The 27,940-nt window shown below is 39.3% G+C and overlaps 1 protein-coding gene across 2 annotated transcripts; it reads left to right on the forward strand.

Moving 5' to 3' along the window:
- The first annotated feature begins 417 nt into the window (after positions 1–417).
- On the forward strand, positions 418–27,838 carry CNOT10 (CCR4-NOT transcription complex subunit 10). Of its 2 annotated transcripts, XM_084281507.1 has the most exons (19): positions 418–552; positions 3,058–3,149; positions 5,204–5,365; positions 5,892–6,042; positions 6,702–6,847; positions 7,723–7,809; positions 8,513–8,596; positions 9,579–9,696; positions 11,517–11,666; positions 12,163–12,365; positions 13,911–14,032; positions 14,633–14,809; positions 16,358–16,438; positions 21,456–21,569; positions 22,920–23,050; positions 23,760–23,795; positions 23,888–24,015; positions 25,885–25,960; positions 27,552–27,838. In XM_084281507.1, the coding sequence occupies exons 1-19, from the start codon at positions 531–533 to the stop codon at positions 27,704–27,706; spliced, it is 2,235 nt and encodes a 744-aa protein (XP_084137633.1). In that variant the 5' UTR covers positions 418–530; the 3' UTR covers positions 27,707–27,838. The 2 variants fall into 2 exon arrangements, with proteins under 2 accessions (XP_084137633.1, XP_084137634.1); XM_084281508.1 differs by lacking the exon at positions 7,723–7,809.
- The last annotated feature ends 102 nt before the right edge of the window (positions 27,839–27,940 follow it).

A 27,940-nucleotide genomic window follows, 5' to 3' on the forward strand; every position in this document is an offset into this window, starting at 1 on the left:
TCTTCTCAGGAAGAGCGGTCAGGGGTTGGGACGGGTTGCCCAGGGAGGTGGTGGAGTCACCGTCCCTGGGGGTGTCCAGGGAGAGGTTGGACGTGGTGCTTGGGGACACGGTTTGGTGCTGACACTGGTGCTAGGGGGCTGTCGGAGCAGGTCTCTCGGAGGGTTTTTCCGACCCTAACAGTTCAGTGACCCCATGCCGGGACCCCCACCCCTCGCAGCCCCCCACAAGATGGCGGCGGCCCGGAGGCGGGGAGCCTCCCGGCCTCCCCTCCCGAGGCGGAGCGTTGGCGCGCCCTGACGTCAGACGCACGCTCCCCAGCAACGGCCGCACGTCGCGAGCTCGCCGGGAACCCGGAAGCGGCGGCAGCGGCGGCGGCGGCGGGCGGGCAGGGTCCGGGCGGCGGCGGGCGGGCAGGGTCCGGGCGGCGGAAAGTAGTCCCGGAGAGCGGCGCGGAGCCCGGCGAGGACCGGGAGCATCCTCGGAAGCCCCGGCCCGGTAACCCGCCTCGGCCCGCACGGCGCCGGCGGGGATGGCGGCGGACAAGGCCGCGGGTGAGCGGGTGCGGGGGGAGCCCGGGCCGTTCCGCGGCGGAGGGATACGGTCGGCGCGGTGTATGGCAGAGGGCGGCAGGTGTCCTTCCGCGGGTGGCTGAGGGGGCAGGGGCCGGGTGGGGGGGGGAGGGTTCGGTGCCGTCCCCAGCTCTGAGGCAAAATGGCTCTGGTGGAGCCGGGCTGGGGTAACACGACGGGCTCCTTGAGCAGCCCAACCTCTGACCTAACGCTAGCAGTCCCCACTAAACCATATCCCTAAGCTCTACATCTAAACGTCTTTTGAAGACTTCCAGGGATGGTGACTCCACCACTTCCCTGGGCAGCCTGTTCCAGTGCCTCACAACCCTTTCAGTGAAGAAGTTCTTCCTAACATCTAACCTAAAACTCCCCTGGCTCAACTTAAGCCCATTCCCCCTCGTCCTGTCACCAGGCACGTGGGAGAACAGGCCAACCCCCACCTCGCTACAGCCTCCCTTGAGGTACCTATAGAGAGCGATAAGGTCGCCCCTGAGCCTCCTCTTCTCCAGGCTGAACAAGCCCAGCTCCCTCAGCCGCTCCTCACAGGACTTTTTATTTTTATTTTTAAACATATGATCGGATTTAGAGGCACGATAAAATGTGTTTGTAGACCCGTCCTGATTTTTCCCTAGGAGGTGCACCAAGCAGCATTTAAAGCAGTAAGTGCCACTTTTTGTTAGGCAGCTACCAGTCTCTTTGGTTTATCTTTCACTTGAGACATTTCAGTTCAGGACTCAGGCCTCCATAAGCCCGCTATCACTGGCAGTGCTTTGCTCGATGAGCTTTTATAGGGTGGTACCAATGGGCAACACTGGTTTGGATGGCGCTCCTGAGAGGTAAACAAGGAACACAAGGAACCTCTTGACTAGACCGAGCCTCATCAACTTCAAAGCTTCTGGCTTCTCAAGTCTTTGCGTTGTCTTTACTTGCGCTAGCATAATCTTGAAGGCCTGCTGAGCAAGTAAAGCAGATAACGTGTCTGTTAGCACAAAAGTTGGAGGGAAAACCTGTTTGTTTATTCACTGCTGTCCTTGAAAGGCGACAGGTTTTTGTTCAGCTGTCCAGCTGTAAGGATTTAGATCTTTAGATGTTTAGCTTGAAGAAGGAGAAGTGCTTCTTGTTCCTTTCCGCTTTTGCTGTGGGTAAACCAGGGCATCCCAAAAGTTTTCTGGGCTTTTCTGACTTTCTTTTTTTCTGTTCTGCCTCTCCCCTCTAAGGAAGAGGCAGCACAAGTGGCATTGGTAACTGCATGTTGTGCAGTTGATTTTGTAGCAGGTGTGTACAGTTCTGTAACACCCTAAAGAGCCATCCCTCCTGAGTGCTGAAATTGCTGAACCCCAAAGTTTGTCTAAATCACGGTGTTTGCTTTGTAACTAGCTGGTGAAAGATTGTTGGGGTTTTAGTATCTCATCTTCTCTGGCGTCTTGATGCAGGATGAAGGCTATGGTTCATGTGGAAGTGTATTGTTGTGTGGGGTGATGGAAGGGATCTTGCTGTCCTCCCAGCAACGAGCACAAACCATGAATCAATTATTAACTCTGTTTTATTCCTACCCTGGATGTTTACAGTCTATGCTTCAAAAACATTAAGTGATTTAACTCGTGCTGAAACATAGGAAGTACTTCTAGAACTACTGCTTCCAGATACAAGCGGGTCTGGTGTGGTGACTTTTTTTTTTTCCCCTCCAGTAGTTCATGTTCAGTAAAAGGCAGGGACTGGCTGTTATTTTCAGCTGCTCTAACATGGAACATCTGTGCTGTAGTTCAGTGCAACTTCACTGAACTCTTCATTACATGATGTCAAAAGAGGTCAGCGAGATTCCTTCCCGAACAGTAAGCTCAACAGTGCCCAACAAGTAAAAAACACATTAGAAATTTTATTTAAAATGAATTGAAGACCATTAAAATGAAAACCTTATTCTATTACTGTGTAAGTGCTCAGAGGGGCCACCATCATAAATTCTACACGCTGTTCTTGTTTTAACCTGATAAAGATAAGTAGAACTGGAGAAGGTGCTGGGGATAAAGGTGTGAGGAAGATGCAAATTAAACTGTGGCTGCTCACCTTAGAAGAGAGATGGGTCACTGAAAGACCTGCGAGATCAGGACTGAGGCAGCGTATAGGCAACATTTCCTTATGGCATCTTGCTGTGTAATCACTGGATAGCATTTGATCTTCCCTACAGATTTTTATGTAAATAAAGTCTATTTCTAGTGTGTGATTGCAGCTTTTAAGATAAATCTAAAATGTGTGCGTATCAAGTTAGCTTGCGGGACTTTGGTTATCGACTGAGAGCACGGTAACGTAGTTGGGATTGTTGGATAACTGGAGATGTTTTAGTGAAGTTGGGACAGACAGCTGCAGTTATGTGGAGTGTTATTCCTGCTGGCAGGTGGATCTTGAGAACCAGCAGAAACAATATTTGTAGGCTGAGTAGCTTTTATCACATTTGCAGACTTTTTTTGTAATCATCTGTCCACTTTACAGATCAAGGTACTGAGAAACATGAAGGAGCGGGTACTTCAGGGATTACCGATCAGGAAAAGGAGCTGTCGAGCAGTGCACTACAAGCTTTTCTGGTAAGACAAAGTCAAACCCATCCTTCTAACTTATCACATAACTGCTAAACTTTTGGATATGTTAAATAGATTTCAGGTAAAAAGTTAAATACTGCTTTTTGAAATTCCTGATTGTGTGTTTTACTCATTATTACTTTTCTTTTTCATCAATACTTACTTGCTGTTTGACATTTGATCCTGAGAACTGAAGGTATAGGAAAGGGTTGCCTGTTTTCCAGCTTACCCACAGATACCTAAAATACTTCTGATCTGTTGACAGCTTCATCTTTAGTCTTATCCTGGTCCAATGCACCTTGTTTATCTCATGATCTTTCTCTTGCTTTGAGAGCTTTGTAAGCTCTGTAAGTGTGATGCTCTGAGGAGGTGACAGATGGGAGCAGAATTAATAATGTGCCGTATTTGTCAGTTTTGCTTTGTAAAGTGATTGCTCTAGGTATCCTTGTGGACTGTCTTGCATGCTACGTTATCATGTTGCACTTGCAATTTCTGTCTTGAGAGAATTACTATAAAACACATGTATGTTATATTCTAGATCCTATCTAATGGAGTAGAGTAAAAGGACAAGAGAAAAAACACCACAAAATAAGCTGAGCATTTAAGGGTTCAAGGTGTTTAGAGTCAAAGCATGTTTAGAAGCGTTGTGGCTGTGAAGTGAAAGCAGCTCTTGTTGAAGAGGAGCTCTGAGTGAGAACAAGTGAAGAAAACCCTTGGGAGGTGGCTGTCTCACTCACAGAGCCTGCCAGCGGTTGAGCTGTAAATCCCTATGTTTATGTATCTTTGCAATAGGAAGTCCAAGGCGTTGATACAGAGTTGTGGGAATACTTTGTGTCAATGTGCTGCTACATGTCTCCACAAATTGTGTAACTGTGCTGTCCTAGTAGAGTGAAGGGACAGGACAGGGTGCTTCTCTTTTAAGAGTAGCTGCAGAATGGCTGCTTTCTCAGGAAGAACAAAAGGCTGGGTTTCTCCTGAAGGACCAGGGACGGTTTCTCTGCAGTGGAGGTGCCCTCAGCAGAGGGAGTTAGGCACACAGAAGCAGCTCACTGTAACAGCACTCTAGAAAAGGAGGAGAAAATGTCAGTGGGGAGTGGTGGTGGTTCTCAAAAGACAGTTTTGGATTGTGAAATGTTGACAGAGCTGGAAATGATCCTGTGTATCTGCCCAGATTGGAAGTAGACCTGATCTGGAAGAGGTGAAGGTGATTATTTATGTATATGAGTCAAACTTTAGAAAGCAAAGAATTATTTAGGCTTGACTTAGTTGAAAGACTCTGGAGTTCTTTCAGTACTCAATGTGACTAAATTGTCACTGCCCAAAGGAGACTTAAAAGACAAAAAACTAAAACTGAAATAGATTATGTGTTTCTGAAGCCCTTAAAAATAATTTGCCTCTTCCTGGGGTCAAAGAAAGGGATGTCTTCATTAAATCACATCTCAGGAGCATTATGCTTGGGTCATGGTTTCACTTAAGCATGTGTAGGTCCCCAAATGTTTGAGTAATTCATTCAACAGCTAAAATGTGTACATGTATATATGTGTGTATATATATAAACTTGTCCTGGGAAAGTGACTCTCCCCTCTTTTGCCAACCTGTCTTAAGCAGACTTCAACAGGCTAAATGATAATTTTCCTCACTTCATCTGGAATGAATGTAAAAAGGATGTGCTAAGACTTAGATAAACAGCTGCAGCTGTTCAATGTACACATGATGTGGAAAGATTAAGAAAACAGAGTAAATAATCTCAAAACTTACTATGATGAAGTATCAGAATAATGATTTCCATAGAAACATCTATGTTAACTAATCCATTGTCTTCCTCTACATTTTTTTTCAGGTTTTCTTACAACCTCAGCTTTTTGCCTTGCTTCTCATACCTATTAATCTGAATAAAAAATGAAGTATGTGTGTGGCTGTTTAGCTTTAGTTCACTCCCTGTTGATAAAGGAAATATTGCATTTGTAGACTTATACAGAGGATACTTTCATTAAAGCTTACAAAGTCCAAACTAACAAGTTAATATCTTCTAATACCTTTCTGATATGTGCCATTTCTAGGCTGGAAATTATGATGCTTGTTTGCAACACCTAAATACCCTTCAAGACATAAACAAAGATGACTACAAAATAACACTGAATACTGCTGTTGCGGAGTTCTGTAAAAGTAACCAGACTACAACAGACAACTTGAGGCAAACCCTTAACCAGCTGAAGAACCAGGTAATGCAAACGTATTGATGTGAAAGGTGATAGTTGAGTACTATTAATGGTGATGGCATCTTCACTATTGAAATAGAAAGAAAAGTTCTGCCCCTTCACCACTTGACTTGATAAATGAATAAAAAAAGTAAATTACTTTTAAATCTTTGAGTCTCTTTAATCATTTAGGACACAGCTTTTATAGTTTTCAGTTACTGTTGAAATTGATTTGGACCTTAAGCGTTCCAGAGGTTAACTGTAGAAAGAACTGCTATGTTCTTAGAATAGATGGTTTCTTAGCCTGAAAGTCTAACTACTCTCATATAACATAAAAAGCTGAAATGTTACTTTACTACTCAGCTGAAGGTTTTCTATTTCAATATAAATCTTTCACTGTATATGTGTTGAACAACAATGAAGTTTATTAGCTTATAACTCTGACCTCTCTTCAGATGAATTAATACCTTTGGATTCTTTTTGTAAAATATTTGACACTGTAAAATCGTAAATACGGAAAGTTCAATGAAACAATTTTTTTTTTTTACAGGTTCACTCTGCTGTTGAAGAAATGGATGGTTTAGATGATGTTGAAAATAGTATGCTTTATTACAATCAAGCTGTTATTTTGTACCATCTGCGTCAGTACACTGAAGCTATATCAGTTGGAGAGAAGCTGTACCAGTTTATAGAGCCTTTCGGTGTGTAGACAGAAGAGTTTTCTTCACGCAGTAACAAGAACGAGTAAATGATCTTTCTGTAGTTACCAGAAAAGTGATTTGTAACTGCCTAATTTAAAAAAAAAAAAAAAAAAAGGCTTAGGAATGAAGAATATGCTTTGCTTAAATCAGGGACAACATTTGAGTTTGGGATGTGGAAGGTATTTCAGAGACATTTAGTAGACAAATAATAGTGAAACTGAAGTGGATATTTGACAACTTTAAGAGGTATTTATGAAGTGACAAGTCTGAAGCATGTGTTGTGTGTGGGTCTCAATAAATCTAGTAAGTGTTAGTGCTTCTCTTTCAATGCCTCCCAGTTCTTGGGTTACCTATTTGGAACTACTCAGTGAAGCCAGAAATGCAGAGATGTATTTGTATGGAATCCTCTTAAGTCCTATGGGATTCTGTATAGGCACATGGCTCCATCTGTTTAGACATTGGATCTTTGGTGCTGATTTACTTACACCAATTCTCAAAGTCTAAATACATATTAAGCTATAGTCTCTGCTTCCATACTAACATAATTTAAATGAATTCCTTTTTTTGTGTTTATGTACTTATCCACAGTATGTAGGAGTCTGCTTTGTTTTTTTTCTTACACAATTGTAAAGTCATTTCTGCTTCTTTGCTTTATACAGAAGAGAAGTTTGCACAAGCTGTGTGCTTCTTGCTTGTGGACTTGTACCTGCTAACTTACCAAGCTGAGAAAGCCTTGCATCTGCTTGCTGTTCTGGAAAAAATGATTTCACAGGGCAATAATAACAGCAAGAATGGAAAAAACGAGGTAAGCTTAAAATCATATGAATGCTGCTGCCTCTTTATCAGAGGCATGTTTTCACTGAATCAAAAATTAGTCTTTTAAAGTAGTTCAGAATTTTGGAACTGTTAGAACATCTGTAACTTCAGGCAATGTACACATATTAAGTGTGTACAGCAGTTGCATATTCCTTCCATTCCACCGTTTTCTCTTACTGCTAAGGAGCTAAGAGACATCTCTGAAGTCAGAGACTTGCAATAGCAAGACAGTTGTCTTCGGTGTCAAATATACTTAGTTTTTCTTATGTGTCTTGGATTATGACCATGTGAGACCCCCGAGTTTGAAAGGAAAATCAATATCAGAGGAATTGAAACTGTGTGTCATAATGTGTGAAATCAAGCATCTGTTTGATATAGTTCCTGAAAGTATTAGGTATAATTTCAAATGAAATCTTTGGTGTGTGTCTTTTAGAAAAGATAATAGAATGAATGATGGCTTAGAAGTGAAAAGAGGACACTTTTTTGCCTTTTCCCATTGATGTCATACTTGCATTTTATTTTAATGTATGCAATAATTCTATTGGAGATAATATGAAAGAGAGAATCTAGAATGTGCATATCATCCTTCTGGGTAGGAGAATTCTTGAAAGATCTCAATGCCATAGCAGCCTAACACTACTGTTAACATAGAACTACGTGCTTCATAGGCTGGCGTGGTCATTCTTGGATTTTGATCACAAAGCTCAAGTCACAATATTTAGTGGGATATGTTTTTTTAATTATCATTAAATAACTATTTTTCTTCCTCATAAGTGATTAAAAATAGCTGAAGAAGGAATCTGTAGACTGAATGTTAAAAGTGAATACTATTAATGCTTTCTTTTTTTTTTTCATTTGACACAGTCAGGGAATAATACTAATAAAGACTCCTCTAATCAAAAAGCTGAAAGTGGAGCTTTAATAGAAGTTGCTAAATCTAAGATACATCAGGTAGGTGTCTACGTGTGATTTATACAAGAGTATCAGTTCAGTCTTTCTTAAAATTGAGTAGCACCTGCATAAAATCCAGTTCAGCATGAATTGTGATGCTATCCTTGAATTTCATCTTGTAAAAGAAAAGAATAGGTTTATCTAACTCTCCTTTACTAAGATACATGTACAGGAGAAACTGACAACCTAAAAAATCCCAATGTCAGATCCTGCATCTTTATCATATCTTTGTTAAACTGTAGTTAGCTCTGTTGATTTTTTATCAGTTTGCTGATAAAACAGTCTAAAACAGCTAAGGCTTTTTTTCATGGTACTGTTCTGTGGAAAAATACGTGAAGAAACAAAATGCTTCTCTGTCATCTTTTGCTTCCTGGTATTGTCAGTCGAGCAGGTAAATATCTGGAATTAAAAAGCTCGGTTACTTTAGTCAGTCTCATTTTAACTGCTAGTATCTCAGCATTTGAATATAGAGTTGCTGATGACCATTGAACAAAACACAGTTCTGCTTCTTGTAAATACAAAGCCTATAAACTTGCTGGTACTCTGAATAGAATTTCTTCCTTGGAAGGGCTTTTTGAGCAACTTTTTACTGCCTATTTTTAAAATGTATGTAGAATGTTTTGTAACAGATCTCTAGCTATGGTTCATCTTCCAAACCTGTATAAGTTACTCTTTTTAATTTACAAATTTAATGTTTTAACAGTATAAGGTGAGAGCCTATATCCAGATGAAGTCACTAAAAGCATGCAAAAGGGAGATCAAGTCTGTTATGAATACAGCTGGAAACGTAAGTATTCTTAAAGTTCTTGTTTCTGCAATCTAAGTCTGTCCCCTCTTTTAAAGCTGAATTTACTAACTTGTTTTACAAGGAAGATGTTCTTGAGGATGGATGTCTGAAATAATAGTGTATATTGTCATTTGGGCTTGTAATCATTTCTGTAAGTGTACTTAATGTAGGATTTTCTTATTTACGTTGTTTTCAGTTGTGCAGAAAATTGCTGTTTATTTTTAATGGCAGGAAAAGAAGTGAAGCTATATAATAAACAGGTCAAGTTTGGTTTATAATTTAAGCAATGCAAAACAAGTGTTAGTTTACTATAAATGCTATGGGAAATAAAGTCTTCTGATGTCACTGATTTCAGTTCCTTAATAACAGATTAATTTAGGGGTACTCAGTGTCTTGTTTTTTATATTTGATGAAGTTTTTTGGAGGCTTATCTCTTGCTAGAAAGCAGTTTCTTTTTTTACGTAGGAGTTCTCAACTCAGAATTACGTCCAACATCCCAGATATATTCTACATTAACTGAGGAGCAGGGAGTAGGAGGAGAGCACTTCCCTTTTGTTGCCAGTCTCAACAGCTGCTAGTTTGACAGAAATCTTTCTGGATCATGATGTCTGTGGCAGACCAGGAAAATCACAGCCCAGGAGGAAGTTGTTGAACTCCGCAGGGAGGGAAGCATGGGGAGGAGTGTACTAGAAGACAGGTTGGAGAAAGATCCTCTTAAAAGGGAGATTCTCTGCACTTGGCCATTGCAATGACAGAGTTCTGTAGCATAATATTTGCTTTTAGAGCAGTAACAACAAAAAATCTATATAGATTTGTAGTTCAGCAGAGGTAAGTGTTTAACAAAGAAATGCTGCTTCATGAAATCGGTAGGGCCTAAGTATCCTTAAAATGGCAGCAGGGGGCAAGCTGAATGTGGAGTGATTTAACACTAGAAGTAGAAATTATAAAATGAGATAATTAACTATTGTTTTCTCCTTCACAGTCAGCTCCTTCTCTCTTTCTTAAGAGTAATTTTGAATATTTGAGGGGCAATTACCGTAAAGCAGTCAAACTTTTAAACAGTGCAAACATTGCTGAACATCCAGGCTTCATGAAAACAGGTAAAATAAAAAACCTTCATCCTGCAAGTACTTAAATGTGTGGTACGAATAGGACTACTTGTTGATATTAATTTTAAGCATATTAATAAATTACTTAGAGGCAGGCTCTAAATGTCATGGGTTTATATCCTAGGTATGTTTTCAACTATATTGTTGCACTTCTGCACTTAACGCTGTTGTGGTTTTAATCAAATGTTCATTTAGTCAGTGGATTACGTATCTGTGCATCATGTATTATGTATCTAAGGATTTTTGAAGGTGTAAATGTGATATTTGCAAGGCTTAGATTCAGTTCTGTAAATCAAAACGTGAAACAAAAGGCAATGTTCTAGATCTAGAAATGAGATTTTTAGGTTATACCCAAAGATGAAATTATAGCAGTTATGGTACTTATCATGGGGAAAACTCAAATGTTTCATGAAGTGTTAAGGTTTGACTTTAGTCAAATGCCATTTCAAGTTACTTTTATATCTAGAAAGTATATATGTGTACATATGCACAGAAAGTATTTGTATGCTCTTAAAGTTATTTGTATAATAAAAACATATACATTGTATGTGTACACACAATGTATACTAATTTACTTAAGTATGTTTGAGATTTTTAGATGTCATCTATTAAAAAATCTGGAGAGAAAGCTGTCTTGTATTAATAGAGAGTGAGGGCTTCAAAAAATATGTAGCGTAAAGCTACTAAATATCTTTACTTCCATTTGGTTCAATGCTTTTTTTGTGATAGTTCTCTTAAAAGTCCTTTTAGCACAAGAAATTACATATGTAATGTTGTTGCACAGGTTGCTATTAGATGATAGAAGTTGCAGAATTGGCCCTGGGTTTATCATAGGACTGTAAAGTTTTCAAGAAAATTCTGTATTTGCAGATAAGTTTCATAATTTAGAAAAACATTCAAAATATTTGCAGTAATGCTTATTCTGGCATTAAATTTTGAGACTTTGGCATTTGCTGTAACTTACTTTTTGGCAATTCTTATGCTTAAAGTCTTTTCTATAGTTCAGCATTTTGTTAAAAATATAGGTATATTTTAAAATGACTATTTTGTGTAAGCAACAGTGGAATGTTCACTTAAGTCTCCCAAAATTATGGTTAAAATAATGTCAGGTTAATTTGTTTGTTTGGAAATTATCTGGGTTTTCACTGTTTTGATTTGTAGTGGTGTGGGTTTTTCTTTTTTTTTTTTTTTTTTTTTCTTTTTAAACAATAGTAACACTGTAAAGCTTCAGTTACCAGCAGATAAGTCAAAAGTTTATTTTTCTGTCCTTTATTGTGTAGAAGGAGCTTCTTACAGTGTTATGTCAACATGATCTATTTAGGAAGGAGAGCGCATTTCCTGCTTGTAAGGTTAGCTTAACATGTTTGTTTGTTTTGTAAAATGTAGGTAGATAACGTCATTAAAGAATTTCCTTTTTACAAGAGCCATCTGTTAGAAAAAAAAAAAAAATAGAAATGTTTATACACACTAAGCACTGAAAAAAATCAGATAAACTTACTTCAACTTGCAGTCTGTCAAATTGGCTTTATACCTGGGTGTCCTGAAACGTGGTGCATAAGATCTGAAGCTCTCTGGTTTCTTCCTTGTAGGTCAGTTTAGGTGAACTTTCCCAGAGAAATAGAATGATATACAGAAATGCAGATTATTAAAATACCTGAGACAGGGACATAACTGCATAATCCTTGAACATCTTGCTGAAGAACATATTTAATAAACTACCGTTATAATGCTAACCAATGAGTGCTGGAAGTGCTTTGTGGGTTCAGTGATGTTTTCCAGTTTATGAGAGTACTCTTTCGCTCTTCTTTCAGGTGAATGCTTAAGGTGCATGTTCTGGAACAATCTTGGCTGCATCCACTTTGCAATGGGAAAGCACAATTTAGGAATTTTTTACTTCAAAAAAGCCTTACAGGAAAATGATAATGCATGTGCGCAGCTAGGAACAGGTAGCTCAGATCCAGGTAAGACTTGAAAGAGATGAAAATGGGTGGTGGAAAAGGGATGGGCGAATGAAGAAAGTAAAAGCTTTCATTAATTGCCAACAAAATTCCTGTTCCATCTCTTTTGAAATGTTCCTTTTTCTTGTTTTCTTTGGCATGCCATGGGGCTAGGGCAATTATTTCTATCTTGTTTTTGGTCTTTGGTTTTGTCAGATCTCCCTGACTGATAGTCAAAGTTTCTGTGGCACGATATGCATCAGTAAAGACTGGTACATTACTTGTGGTCCTGCTAACAGTAGATAGAAAATAAATACTATGAAGTTGTCTTGCTTTGATTACAGAGGGAGGCTAGTGAATTCTCTAAATAGAGTGATTTTTGTTGTTTTTGTTTTTGTTTTTGTTTTGGGTGTTTCTCACAGCCTCCCTCCTACTTTTCCCTCTTGTCCCCCACTGCAAGAGGTCCACGGTATCAGCTCTCCTGAGCTGCACATCCAATATTATATATCTTTTTCTGCAGGTAAAAAATTTTCAGGGAGGCCCATGTGTACGCTGCTGACCAACAAACGGTATGAGTTGCTCTACAACTGCGGAATTCAGCTCCTGCATATCGGGAGGCCTTTAGCTGCCTTCGAATGCCTGATTGAGGCAGTCCAGGTTTATCACTCAAACCCTCGCCTTTGGCTGAGGATAGCTGAATGCTGCATTGCTGCCAACAAGGGGGTAAGTGGCTTTGCAAATTCCTTATGTTTGATTGTAGTTATGAAATACGTTCTGTCTTTGTGAACAGAGGAATTGAACTTTGAGACCCCTTCCAACCTGAGCCATTCTGTGATTCTTTCAGAAACTTTGCAAAGCTATTCGCAACAGTTTTGTAGATTTACTTCTGCCCCCGTTTCACAGATGCACCGTCGAAGTTTAGAGAGCGTTGGGTCCAAAATACCTTTGGTTTAAGAAAAAAAAAAAAAAAAGCTAGGAACCTGTTTACAAGAACAGTGATTAGCAGTTTGGGACAAGGGAAGAAAGTTATGGGTAACTTCTTCACTTACTGTAGACCAACTAAAGCATTAGATCGTGTTAGGCACCTGGAGCTTAACGTTCTTCCTCCTACAGCTGTAACATTGTATGGTGTACCAGGGAGTGTGAATTTGGGTAACAAAAGCAGCTTGACATTTCCCAAATTTGTAATCTTATGAGGTAGAAGTTAACTTTGGGTGCTGTTAATATTTAAAGACAAAAGGGAAGTGTTCTTAAATTACAAGATTTGCAACATGACAAGTGAGGCCTTAAAACCAATAGTGTTTAATTTGACCTTGTAGCTCAATTTACAATATACCTTGATGTCTGGCTATGGATTCATATTTATGCCCTGAACATCCTACAGAAAATTAATTTACTGAAGCAGATTTTTACTTGCTTTAGTATTGTAGTTTATAAGCTATAGACAGATGATTCCCTCACTGCATCTTTTTAATATTTGTTTTCAAATTACTATTGTATGGTAAATGCCATTATCACGTTAATATTTTTCTTTGGATAACTTTTCAGAAAAAGTGACGCCTATTTACTAGTATAAGTTTTCCTTACAACTGCAATTCTTTGTCACTAATTCTACTTACCAACAAAGTTGGCTTATAGTTGTTATCTTTCTGTTTATTCTTTTAAAATAAGTGTGGTGTGGAGTTGATTCTTGGGACTGATAATTAGTGTGTTAAATTCAATTGATCCCCAGAATATCTGCATACACCAAAATCTGTTTAACAAGTTAATTCAATGTAACTTTGCATATGTTGTAGTTCAGCGTCGTGCTCCCCATGGAACAGTTTGAGAGCATTTTGAATACTGTGTAATCAGGGAGAGAAGATGGCAAATCATAGTGACAATTCTGATGTTATTTGGCTGATCGTATGATTATTTTTTTTTTTGATATCCTAGCAATTCTTCTAATGCGACTTAGTTCATTGTTCTTCTGCTTTCAAAACAGAGGAGAAACTAGGTCAGTAGGCTATCAGACAAGCTGTCAGAACTAATCTGTGAAAACACTGTGTGCAGTTAAATCCCTCTGCAACACAAAGGCAATAGAAAGTATCTGAATCTTCATGGTACTTAAATTTAAAACTACCCATATGGGGTGGGAAAAAAACCAAACTATTCTTGCATTGTAGTTGGGTTTGAATTCTTCCAGTTTTCACGTATTTTGCAAAGCTCTCATTCAACAGCCATAATATCTTAGTCCTCCTTTTCTTTCTTTTTTCCCTTCTTTTTTAGACTTCAGAACAAGAGACTAAAGGTCTTCCAAGCAAAAAGGGAATTGTGCAATCTATAGTAGGTCAAGGCTACCACCGTAAGATAGTCCTGGCGTCCCAGTCAATACAGAATGTTGTTTATAAGTAAGTATGCTTTCCGTGGGTCTTTATTTTATCATAGGTTTGTTAGGGGTACGTGTTTGTTCATCAGGACTCTTAAACTTTCATGGAATAATTGTGTGTTCATTTTGGAATTACTCATGTAGTGAAAAGAGGTGTGTTTAAAATGCTCGAGTCCTACTTAAACATCATTTGGATGTCTCCTCTGTTATGGCCAGCAGAGGGCTTAATTGTGTACTTGTTGTAATTGAGAGTCATTAAAACTTAAAATTGATTTATCTGAAATTTGCATTTCCAGTTAGCTAAATTTGTCTTTTTCTCACTTTAAAATATATATTTTTGGTAATCCACTCTAAAAAATTACAGGTGGAATCTAGGTCCTCTGTCATAAGACTTTAAGTAGTGAATTCAATCAAAACAAGAGAACTTCTTGTAATTGCCACGTAGTTGAACCTGCCTATGCTGTTTGGATGTCATGGTATACTTTCCATACATAAGAATATCAGGGTGTATATATCTTCATAAATAAAATTTGCTCTGCATCCAGGTCTTTCTGGAGCTCTGTTTTTCCTTTTAAATGTAGTAGAATTGGTACTCACCAGCTGTCTTCTGTGTCTCTTTCAGTGATGGGCAGTCTTCAGCAATACCTGTAGCCAGCATGGAATTTGCAGCGATTTGTCTAAGAAATGCCTTGCTGTTACTTCCAGAAGACCAGCAGGAGTCAAAGCAAGAAAATGGCTCTAAAACTAGTAATCAGCTAGGTGGAAATGCAGAAAACAGTGAAAGCAGTGAAGCATGCAGGTAATCAGAATTTTGAATTACACCTTGAATTTAATTAATTCTAATATTTCAATATTTTTTTGAATATAAAACTTGAGCTAACTTACCTGTTAAGCTTTATGCAGCCCATTGAAATGAAGCTCCTCTGACTTAAGCTCACAGGGCCCATTGGGGAGCAGCAATGAAAATAAAATGGTGGCCCTAACTCAGCCAAGACCTACTTTTTGTTTGCTTTTTCTTTGCCTTTTTCTTGTAGAAGTAAGGAAAGAAAAGCATGCCCTGTACAGGAAAATCCCTTACTACCTTCTGCTTTCAAAAGCAGATGCTTCTTCCACTTAAAGAATAATAATAATAAAAAAAAATCCCTCATGCCTCTCTGTGGTCATTGCAAACTTCAAAATCTCCCGGCTCTTCTTGAATTCGTGTGTCACGTTCTGAAAGGTTCTAAAAGGATTTGTTCCCTCTGACAAGGGACCCTCTGAGAGAGCAGTAAAAGATATAAGGCATTTGAAGAAAATCACACTAATTGAACAGGATAATTTTGAAGCAAATCCCACTAATTGAACAGGCTGGCTATTGGGCAGATTCCTCTCATTCACAATACATCTGTGAATATTTTCAGTGGTTACAGGTATTTTTAAAATCTATCTTTAGCAAAGGCGTCACATGAAGTACCTTCACTACAACAGTATCAAGTTCCCTTCGGCTGTTGTTTGAAGGTCTAATTTGAAATTATCTTACCTGTTTGTAACAGACACGAAACTGTACTTCAGTGGAAAAAGCTCTGTGCTTGTTAAATGGCTGGAGCTCATTTTCAATTCAGATTGTTTGATCTGTTCATAAACCATCTCTCTGCCAAGGTGCCACTGTTAACCTTCTCTTCCCATTTTTCATTCTGGAAGGAGGTTGGCTTACTGGGGAGTGAAATTGCTTATGTTTAAAAATAGAGTGAATATTTGCCCCCCAAACAAACCCCAAGCCTAATTTTAAGATAGTATTGTTGTTGTTGTTTTTTTAAGGGGTGTATTTTGACATAATAAAAATAAAGGGTAGCTAGAAATCTAATGGAAGATGTACTTTGTGGGTTTTTTCTTTATAGAATATGTATGTAACTAATTACTAAGGTGTCTAGGGCAGCAGCTAGTTTATTGCTTTAGGACAGCAGCTAGTTTATTGCTTTTCTTACTGGTTGAAGGAGAAGGTTACAAATGCAGTAAGTTCTGCATCTCCGGAGTTTAAAGTTCTTGTACTACAAGGAACTTCAAAAATAATTCAAGGCTGTGGAAAGTGGCATGTGTTGTTTGGTGTGTCAGTCAAATCTTTCCCAGTAAATGCCCCCATTTTTCCTTATCCTAACCATTCTATTTGATAAGAGCGTTTGCCTCTATTTTTACATAGCTTCATTTTCCTGTTTTTTTTTTTTTTTTTTTTTTTTTTTTTTTTTTTTTTTAGATTATAGGATTTTTGCAGTCCTTTAAAATGAAGTGAATAAATATCAATGCTTATTATGCTGAGATCTTAATTATAAGGAGTGACTGCAAATAATTTAATATACTGTTTTTATTCTAGCAATAAAAGTCATGAAGGGGATAAATTCATTGCAGCTCCACCTTCTTCGCCTTTGAAGAAACAGGAATTAGAAAACTTAAGGCAAGTAAATAACAAAAAATAGTCACAACTAAATGAGACCCCTCTTAAATTGTGTTATGATTCTGGAGTCATAACTAGCTTGCTTGTTTGTTTGTTTTTTAATGGTGTGGCACTTGCAGTATTGCATTGTAGTTGTTGATGTAAGGATGACTTTTTTTTTTTACATGCATGTGCTTCCTTTCCTCAAGGCTTTGAGTCGGAACAAGTAGAAACTCTGCAGAATTTCAGATCAGATTATAGTTAAGTCTCTGTTTGATCCCGCTATTATAGGCTTGCCATTAAATATTTGGTAAAACCAAAAAATCAGGGTCTATAAATGACAAAGCTAAAAATCTGACAATGGCTCTTCTGACTAGCAGAAGAGGGGGAAATTACAGTATAGTACCCTTAACTTTTAAAGATTTGGTAAGGCTGGTCTGTGAAGTCTTCTCCCCTACACAGTTTTCATCTGGACTAGGGATGAAACCTTTAATAATCCACCCTTCCCCTCAGTTTATTCACTTTCTGCCTTCTCCCAAGCATGGCTTAGACTAAAACCTTTTTATTTTTAATTAACTTACTATTATCACTTTTTCATATGTGACTCGGCTTTTAAAGTATTAAATACTCTAGGAATACTTCTAATACTATTCCAGTTACTGAATAGTACGTGATGGTACCTGTTAGGTTGCTTTTACACCTTTTCAGATGTTTTGGTTCTAAATAAAGCTTTTCTCTGAGTGATAATGAATTACTGTGAGATGATTCTTGATTTGTCAGATCTCATGGAATCTTTGTCTCAGTTTTGACTTTGCATTTTGGAAGAGGTACTTAAAGAGAGCAAGGAATCTTGCACTAAATATTTGCACAAGTATCTGCATTTTGGAGTTTTTATCTTCCTAGAATTGATTCAAAATTATTTGGCCAGGTCTTATTTTATAATCTAGATTTTATCATCTATAGTATTGTATAATTTTCAGTTCAGATAACCTAGTCTTCTCTGGACTCTTCACAGCTTTTTTTTTTTCTTTGATTGCTGTGATACTGTAGAAACAACTGAAAATAGATTTAAAAAAAATGCGAGCCTGACAACGGGTTACAGGGCTAATTAGACAAAAGAAGCCTAAGCTAGTGTACTTGGCTTTGCTTTTGTAGCAGGCTAGTAATATGTAAATGTTCCCAGTGTGATAGACAATTTGTGCTGTAACTTGATTGTTGTTCTAAGCCTTAAATTTCTTGGTATTGTAGTGCAAACAACCATTTTGTCATGTAGTTTCTTTTCACAGTTTAAACTGTTACTGCATGTTATATAAAATTCCTTCTGTCCCGGGTGACAATGAACAGTGATGGCAAAACAGAAAAAACCCTTTCAGCAGGTAGCCTTCCCACATGAAACAAATCCATAGTTTGCACAGAATAGAAGGAAAAGTTGCCTTTGTCCTGGCATTTGACTTCCTTACCATGGAAGAACATGAATAAAACTTGACTGCAGTGTTTTTGTATTCCCAAAGATCTTTGAAATACTTATTTGGAGAAACATAGACTACCAAACACAATAATTTGTCCAAATGAGTATTGTGTTGTCTGAAATCTCTTTATATTTCCCCAATTAGATCATCATATACTGAAATGTTAATGGCATTGTTCAGGTGGCTGCTAGCCCACTGAGAATCTCTTAGTATAAAGCTTGCACCACCTCTTAAAAAAGAAATATGTTGTAAGTTTCCATTATGGACAAAGCATACAGTAATTTCCCACTTAAACTCTTGAGTAACACTTTGTTCCAGCCTAACCCCAGGTAACCTGCGGTTTATAATGACCACTGTAACCTTTACTTTGCTGCCTTGTGTATAGCAAATCTACTTGTATTTGTTTAAAGGCAATTTAGCAGTAGTCTGTGAGGAGACATTACTGAGACCTTGATTATTTATTCTGCAGTGATGCAAGAGGATACTCCTTGAAATAGAAGGCAGTGGATTAAAAACAGTGGTGTGGTGTGATTTTGGTTTTTTTTTTTTTTTCCTCTCCTGACTTGAAAATGTGGTTGCCACATGTCAAAATCACACGGTGTCACATCGTGGTTTTCTTAACTGCATAGTCTTTTCTTTCACAATCAGCTGTTATCTACTGATGAAACCTGACAGCCTGTCAGGAAAAACCTACCAGTTTAGCAAGAACTATGCTGCTTCTGGTAAAGAATGTCATGTAGAGAAAGGAAAAGCATTGATCTTTTTTCTTTTTCAATACTTGCTTTGACTGCTGGTTAAATCCATGAGACTGGACATCCTTAGAGTGTAACTGCTAAAACCATTCCTAGGTTTCTGCAGATGGCTATGGAAACATGGCAGGCTCAAATGTTAACGTATTACTGTTGGCTTGCTCACTGAGGAGCTAAGTGAGAAAGTTAAAATCCATGTCCAGTCAGGGAACATTAAAAGAGATACTGAAATGGCAAGGATTATTCTGAGGAGTAGTTTTTCCCCTTGCTGACAATCACTGGATTGAGAAGTCTCCATTGCTTCTGGTACCGACATGGAGAATTTAAATGTTTGGGATTTTTTTTTATGATTTTGTACAGTTGAACATCCTAATACGAGTTTAAAATGACTGACTGTGCCCCTAAATGACTCTTAAAAATTAAAAATGGACTCTAAACAAAGCTTAAGTGTTGGGCGTATTGTTTGCTACTTGTGTGCAAATTAGTTGGACAGACTTTTCAGGTTAGCGATGCTCTCCAAGTGGTTTAGAGGAGCCATTTTTATGCCTTTTGTGGTAAGTTTTGAAGGAGTGGATTTGCTCTGGTTAGCCTTTTTTCCAGTGGAATAAGCTACACTGAGCACGTAGGTTAGGTTGTACAACCCCTCAGTCAGTGTGGGCTGACAAATCTCGTTGCCTAAACCTACCCAGGAGGTTGTTTGACATAATCTGGCAGTTTAAAAAAACATTTTTCTTTTTCCTAGTGCAAAGGCAGTTTTATTTAGGGAACGGAGGGGCTCAGTAATGCTGGAAGTCTCCAGTGCTTAAAGACGACCTGCGGAGTTTTGTCAGAATCCCGACCGGGGTGAAAAACTAGTTTGGCTTTTCCCTTGTGGTGCAATTCTTCTGCTCTGATTAGCTGTCAGGTCTCCTGAGCGTTTGGTTTGGCTGGTTCAACAATGAATCCAAGCGTTGCACGGAGGAAAACGTGGATGTTTTCTTCAGAGGACTTCTGCTGAAGGATCTCTTTGAGGTCTTGAAGGGCTTAACAGGCCCTGAATCCTTCGGGCAGAGGAATAGGTTTCCATCTAGTCGGACCCATCTGCTGTGTGACTGGAGCATGCCTGTTGTTTGGATTTATGCTTTCAAAAAGCAAAAAATAGTTTTAAAATGCTGTGGTGAACAGAAGGCTTGTATTGACTTACAGGGTAGGAGCACCCAACTCTGCAGGCCTTGACTCGTGCGTAAAGGTATTTAGCATCTCTGCTCGTTGAAAAGTTGCTCTTCCTTGAGGTCTAGAAGAAAAGAAGCTGGTTAGAAGCAGGCCATTATTTCAGGGATTTTTTTTTTCCCCCCATTTCCCTCCCCCTCCCCACAGCCACAACCTTTCAGAAATATTTTCGGTCGGGGACTTGAGCCGGGGGAAGCTTTCCTCTCTTTCTTGAAAGCTTTTGTATGTGCTCAGATTTGATGTGACATCTGGGCACGGTAAAGAGGAAGTGGGGGGTAGGGGGGAAACACTGGCGAAGTTTCTTATCCTGCTTGTGCATAATTAAAGAGCATGCCTCCTGGGAACTGGGAATAAAGGCACCCCAGGCCCTGCCGTGAATTACATGACTTACTGCTGGACTCAAAGTGGGCTTGACAGTTGCCAGAAGGTTGGCGGGGTAATAGCCCACCTCCTGGCAGGAGAGTCGAAGGCTCTGCTTGCATCTCTCCCAACGTGAGACCTCGCTAAGAGGATCCCCTCTCCCTTCCCTGGAGGAGAAAGGAGTCCGTGCTCACAGCAAGGCAAAGCGGGCCCAGGTTTGTGCCCCAAGAGAGGACGAGGGGGCCTGCACTCATCAGGCTGGGGCAGGGACGTGGAGGGGAGTTATTACCAACTGGCAAGCTTGGCTTAATGCTGGCATGCTGACGTGGGGTTCTTGTGTGGAGATGGAAAATGAGAGTCATTCAGATTGCCTCACAAGAGCTGTCAGAGATTTTTGTGTTTTTGGAAACCCATCAAAGTCTGTGACAGCAACAAAAATGCCACATAGCAGATCAGGCTCTTGGCAGAGGATTACAACCCTCAGCGTAACACAGAACTGGAAACAACAAAACTCCCTAGGGTTTGGTCTCCTTGTGTACAAATGTTGTAAAATAGAAGAGTGAAATATTGTTACAACTTAATTGACTGCAACAAGGCAGCTGTAGTTCAAGGTGATTTATAGGATTGGGAGTTACAGAAATCTGTTACCCTTTGCTGCAGGAAGAGGGGGAGGGCAGAGAAATGTGAATGAAAACCCAGGTTTTAAAGAATAAAAAGAGGGTGGAAAAGTCCATGAGAAAAATGTCATGTGTGGTGAGGTCCATCAGTTATTAATGGTCAAAACTTCAAAATGGTACTGTGGTATTTTTTGGGGTATGACTATATCTTAGTAATTCCAAATATTTTTCCTTGAATGTGAAATAACTTCAAGTAAGAACAGAATGTATGGATGCTGTATGGCTGTTAAATTTTATATGTACTTAAACATTTGTGTATGAGCAGTTAATATCTTAAACTGTTTGTGTTGTATATGAAGTTTCTTTATTGCTTTTATCCTATATAAATAATGTCTGAAATGTAGTATGAAAACAGAAGTTATTTGTAGTAGGATCAGAATCATTTTAAAGATTACAAACTGTTCTGTTTGTTCCTGCTTCTTTTTATATTCTAAGAAATGTTAAATGTCTTTAACAAATGTTCAGCAAATCCAGATAAAGGATAAAATTTACAGCTGCATTTGAAATCCCAGAATTTTCTGTTTAACATATTGGTTCCCTCCTTTTTTTTCTGCCTTTTTTTTTTTCTCTCCAGGTGCTCAATACTTGCCTGTAGTGCTTACGTGGCTCTGGCTTTGGGTGATAACCTCATGGCACTGAATCACGCAGATAAACTCCTTCAGCAACCAAAGCTGTCAGGGTCTCTTAAGTAAGTCTGACATGACCGTTTCTTCTTTCTCAGCCCTGCTTTTTGCTGGAGAGTTCTGAGTTGAAGCTTCCCATGTCTGTAGCTGCTTGCCCATTCTGTATCTGATGCAAAGAATTGCTTGGCGTGCTCCTGTTCTTGTTGAAGCTCTGACTAAATGTTCATTGACACGCAGGAACGTGAGTCCCCTTGTTTGTGTGAATTCAGTGTAATTCAGAACCGATTGCTGCTCTTGTTGCTCTTTGTTAATCTTCAGCTGCAGTTCCCCTTCAGTGCAGGACTGTCAGATCTCTGTCCTGGCTCACTGTGGGCAGCACCTACTTGTGTTGGCACAGCACAGGGGGCAGGAGTAAGCAGCTAGGTGCAGACAACTGCCCGAGCCAGCATGCAGCTGAAAACTCACTTAGCAAACTACCACCTCAGAGGGGTGGGTTTGCTCAGACAGCAGGGCACCAGACCTTGGATGTGCAGGATTGTCACTTCACATCTTGCAGTTGCTCATAGAATTTCCATTCTTTAATTTCTGTTCTTCAGTTCTAACTTGGCTTTTATCTTTTTGGAAAGATGCACAAACCTCTTTCTGTTTGTGCTCACCAATTCTGATACGCCTCTGCAAATTCAAAAAAAGGGAGCTCTGGCCCCGTCCTTCTGACCTTGTTTGTGCATTGAGTTCCTGTGTATGACAGGAATGGAATAAAATATACACGAGGCTTTTATGGTACTAATGACATTTGGCAAAACTGGTAACGTACAAGCAGAGAGCAAGCTAACTTGTGTTTATGGATGCTGGCAGCATTCGCTAAAATTGTCCGCGTCAATTAACATCTCTGGCTCCCATGCTTCAAACTACAGTAGAAGCTCATCTTTTTGTGCAATCTTTATAAAAGCAAGATTTTAGAGGATTTGCCAGGTAACACATAATTTTCTAAAGGCAGTGTTACTGCTATGTAATGCAAGGTATTTTACAGACTTAGTTTAACTTTTTATTGAATGTGAAGTCACTTTAACACCTCAAATTTTAGGTGTATCGATATTATGGGGGTGTTTTCGTAACCATTTCTGTTTTTTAATTCTTTGAGATGAAGCCATACTGAGTACTGTCTGTCTAGAATGGCTGTTCCTGTGTATGAATTAGTTGGCATTACTCATGTACAGAATTTTTTGGAACACTGGGGTGTAAAAAGCAGATGTCAGAATGGGGAATTACGCAAGCAAGCTTACTTCATGCGTGTGTATTAAGCAGTTGTTGTCATGTGCTGAAGTTAAAAACTGAATTAATTTTGTCTTGTGTAAGAACAGAGAATTTTGGGGGTTGTTATGCTGACATTTGTACCTGACCCTTTTCTCTTGTAGGTTTCTTGGGCATTTGTATGCAGCAGAAGCTCTCATCTCTCTAGACAGAATATCTGATGCCATCACTCACTTGAACCCTGAGAACGTCACTGATGTTTCCCTCGGGATCTCTTCAAACGAACAGGATCAAGGTTAGTGAATCCACACTTGATTAGAACTGGTCGTGTTCTCGGCTGCTTTCTTGCTGTTAACATTGTGTATAAATATGATGACGATTAGGATCACTTGTTTTAAGATGCAAGATTGTTTGGGGTTGGTCTGTTCCTCCAGGCTTTAGTTCCTGCTTTGATTTTGTTTTGTCTTTTTGCATGCCCGTCCTTCCTTTGGCATGTCTAATTCTGTAATATAAATAGAACTGTATATTGTAGTGGTAAGCATAATGTTGTAAAATTCCTTTTGTTAACTTCTGCTTCGTAGTTTCTCCTCCATTTTTTTTCATCTCTAAGCCAGGGCTTGTGTAAGAGATAGGAGCAGGGAGAATGTAATCTGTATCTTGCAGTGCTTCCAGTTGGGAGTGTGTAGTCTGTGACAAAAATACTTCAAGAGCCCACCTGCATAATTAAGACTACAGCAGCTCTGATTTCAGTCAGATGACTGCAGTTTACACTTCATTGTTCCTATTTGCAAATCTAAAAGTTCTTAGGGAAACAAAACATTAACTATGGGAACGTGTAGCTTAAATTTAGAAAGCAAACTGATATGTTTTCCCTCTGCAATGTCAGACCGTGAAGGAAGAAGCAAATTTGTATCTGTTGACCTGTAACTATAATTTTTTTTTAAATGAGCTTTAAAAAAAAGCTCACAGAAAATGATATCTTTGTGTCTGTTTTTACTTTGTAGGGTCTGACAAAGGAGAGAATGAGGCAATGGAATCTTGTAAGTACCAGCCAGCATGTTCAGCAGAGTACAGGAACTTATTTGTGCAGCTCTGAATAAAGGTTTTAAAAAAATATTTTCTTCAATTGCAGCTGGCAAGCAGACCCCCCAGTGCTATCCCAGTTCAGTCACATCTGCACGAACAATGATGTTGTTCAACCTCGGAAGTGCTTACTGCTTGAGGAGTGAATATGACAAAGCTCGAAAGTGTCTCCATCAGGTATGAAAAACAAATCTTAAGGCAGCTCTAGGGACAAACGTACGTCCTTCAAAGTGCCAGTTAGATCACAGCAAATCCTGGTGATTTCTAAGCTCAACATTTATTTGTGGGCTTTACTGAGATGGCAGCTCTGTTCTGTCTTAATGAACCAACCTCTATTTGTAACATGAAGGAATTCCAAAGTTACTACTTGTAAATAGTTCAGTACTATTTTTAAGGATTTCTTTTAGATTGTGTCAAAACAGTGGAAGATGACTAGGAAGCCATTTTTCTAATTTTTTAACAGTCCAGTAGTAATTGTTATATCCTACAGGAGAAGGTTCTTTAGGGCCTTGCATTTCCTTGTCTTTAATCAGTGAACTCACCATCTAAGCTGTGAAATTTAGGGCTGAGAGAACAGCTACAATCTGCTGGACGTCTGGTTCTTGCTTGCCTGGTCTCCTGGTAAGATCAGGTCGGTTGGGGGCTGCTCACTCCCCTTCTTTCAGTAGAACAGACACAAGTTACTACTGGATGCTGAATTTGAACTGTGTAGAACACTTTCTCTTGAGCAGGTCCAGTGGATGGCTGGACCAGCCCGTATTTTAGCTTGTTAAATAATTGGTTTCTCCTTGGGGAGCATCTCCACCATCTGCTTCTTGTAGAAGGATGCAGATACCAGGTACCACTGCCAGGCAGCCCTGTAGCAAATGATCACCTTGCACCTCTTTTTGATCAGGAATCAGTCCTGTTAGCTTCTCATGTTTTGTGCAGATCCGTCCTCTCTTTCTCAGGAAATGGGTTGATCTCAAACACAATTTACTTCTACAAATGTATAGAGACAAATATGCATTTTTCGTGCCCTCTGGATTGGACCCTTATAGAAAAGATAAAATTTCAGGATTCAGCCTTACTGTCATCACAGGAGTCATCCTTGTACTAGGATTATCGAGTGTTCACATTTGATAAATAATTGAAAACAGTAAGTTTCAGAGGTAGGGACAAATTCTTTATTATTTAGCATTTTTCTTGCTGCTCATGGCTGGGCTTTACCCTGCAGTACTAAACCATACACCAACATGATGCTGACATCCAGTGACCTGGGAAGAGGGAAGGCAAAGGATAGGGAGAAAAATAACATTTTCCTTTGAAGGGCCTGGTAGCTTGCTTTCATCTTCTTATATTCTCCTCCCTTTCCCAGTGAAGTTTCGGAGAGCCCTTCTGTTTGAACTGAAGGGAAGGAGCAGCAGTCTGATACTTGGCATGGCTCCCGACAGAGAAGCTGGTGAGGCAGAAAGCAGGGACTTGTCTGGGGCTTGCTGGAGGCAGTTCTGCAGGGCTGTGTTGTTCCGAAGGCTCTCAGCTTCGGACACGTCTCAGCTGGAGCACAGGGACTTAGCTGCAAGCCAAAGGAAATCAAGGGCATGTACCTGGCGTGCAGGAGATCAAGAGTAGGGAAGTCAGATCTGGAGCTAATACAGAAAACAGCATCACTGACTTCATAGATGAAAAAACGTACATATTTGCTTGTGATGATCCTTGTTAACTTTGTATTCTGAACTTCGGAGCAATGGAGGTTACCTTCACCCATCATCTCAGCAGGAAATCGCAGTCAATTGGCCCAAGAATGACAGACTCGTATTGACATAAGCATACAGCAGATGGTGCTGCTAATTAGTGTGAAACAATCTTGCAAGGCAGACTGTCTTTCAATCTCTCCTTGCATGCATGAATCTAACTGTGTGTATTAGTTTGAAAAATCTTGCCCTACAGATTGTTATGTGGTTTTGTCAGCTAAGATGATGATAATGGTCTTGTCAAGGGGCATTTTTTGAGCTGGATACTTCTCTTAAGCACTCTTTCTCCCCTCTCACCTTCTTTTTCCATAAGGCTGCTTCATTGATCCACCCCAAAGAGATCCCTCCAGAGGCTATTCTGCTGGCTGTATATCTTGAACTACAGAATGGTAAATATTACTCTTCTTCCAATATTAAAATGCTGATTTAATACATAGAATGAATATGTAATGTTGAGTGTAATGTTTGGTATTTATAATACCTTAGGTCTTTCCCTGGAGTTCACAATTAACACAGGGAAAGGATGAGAACACATTTGTAAAGTTGTGAAATGTTCTGTCAATCTAGCTTTGGGATGCATGGGGAAGAACAGTTGTCATCTTTCCTGATCTTTAGAGTTGTGCCAGCATTTTGAAGGACACTCTTTAGGCCCTATCTCTGTTTTTACACTGCCATGGATCTATGTATCTGTACCCTCATTTCTATAGAGCAATTATTTGCAAATGTGTGGGGGCTTTATAACTTCATAGTCGTAAACTGTTTTGACAGAAGGCAGTTTATCTTTTCTGGCTGGCAATTCCTGCTGTTAAACCTGTAAAGCACACGTGTATAAGAGCAGGACTGCAGTAAACACCTGACGTTCTAAACATGCATCTTCTGAGCTGAAATCTCCCATACTTTGTCCAGAAATCAGCAGTCTTGAATAGGCCCAGTAAAACCTGTGATGAGGTTTATACTATAAGAGAGCTTTAAAGGTTTTACAGTAAAAGAAAACTCAAATCCAAGTTCCCAAAGAAGCTACGTCAAAGGCTGTGCAGCAAGTACTCTATGACACAAAGCTTGTACTATTGGTAACTCTTCCAAAACCCATTCTTTTCATGAAAATTCAGTGAACCTTCCAAAAAAAAAAAAAAAACCAAAAAAACTACAAAATGGGAAAATGTACTTGGATTCTGCAGTGTGAGCAGATTGAATCAGCATACTCGTTTTCCTTTCATTACAGGGAAGCAGAGGCCGTGACTTTTTTTATTCTGAAATTAAGTTTTCCTTGCAAAGATATTTCCAAAATTCCAATTTAGAAACACTTCTTTGTGCAACAAAGAAGCACAGAACAGAAGAGAGTACCAAAGGGGCTAAAGCTGTGTCTTGTCCTAAGAATGGCAAGAAAAAGCCACTTCTCTTCTGAAACTAAAACATTAATGAAAGTAAAATATTTGGTAAGAGGAAAAATGTTCTTTTCAGAACTTAACAGGTTTCCTCCTACAATTATATAGGTTTAATTTTTAACAAAGAGCTCCTTTTCCAAGTACATAGATATTTAGTTGATGGGCCATGCATACAATTGGGAAAAAAAACCACGTTTTTTTTCCTTTTAAAAACAGATTTTACGTATATTCTTAACACTTGCATTCCTGTTCCTTAGTGTGATGTTGTGAGGGCATTCTGTGTGAGAGAACCTCTCTGCCCTAGCTGTGGGAGTGAGAAGAGGTGCCTCCAGGAGTTCAGTAGGGGCTCTGGCACCTTCCAGCTACAAGGTTAAAGCTTGATGTCTTCAGCTGAGCAGAGGTGGAATCGAGTCCTAGGAGTCCAGATTTACTTCTGTTAGTGTTTTTAATGGCTGTGTCCTTCAGTGAATAGGAAGCTTGCTTTTGTACGTGGTCTAGCAAGGAAATGATGCCAGGGCTTAGGCATCACTGTTGACACAAAGGAGCTGAAAAGTCATACAAAGCTCTTACAACTCTTTTTATTTTTGCATTGCAGGTAACACTCAGCTGGCGTTGCAGATCATCAAGAGAAACCAGCTTCTCCCCTCTGTGAAAACACTCTCTGACATGCGGAAGAAGCCCGTTTTTCAGCCAGTCCATTCAATCCAGCCCATTCAGATGCCCGCTTTCACCACTGTTCAAAGGAAGTGAGGGTTTGAGTGAGCTTGCTGCTGCCCTTTCTATGAGGGCTTGGGATTTTGTATATTTTTTTAACCTAGGACACCTGCATACCCGGGGTTGCTGGAGTGTGTTCATTTCTGTAAATTTTTAATAAAACACCTAAATGCCTCTAGTCATGTCTTTTTGGTTGTAAAGCTTATTTAAGAGAGGAAGAGATGTTGGGATCTGTTTCGGACATGAATAGCAGTTCACTTAGCAGGAAGG

Source organism: Netta rufina, assembly GCF_964035555.1.
Source record: "Netta rufina genome assembly, chromosome: 2".
Lineage (NCBI taxonomy): Eukaryota > Metazoa > Chordata > Aves > Anseriformes > Anatidae > Netta > Netta rufina.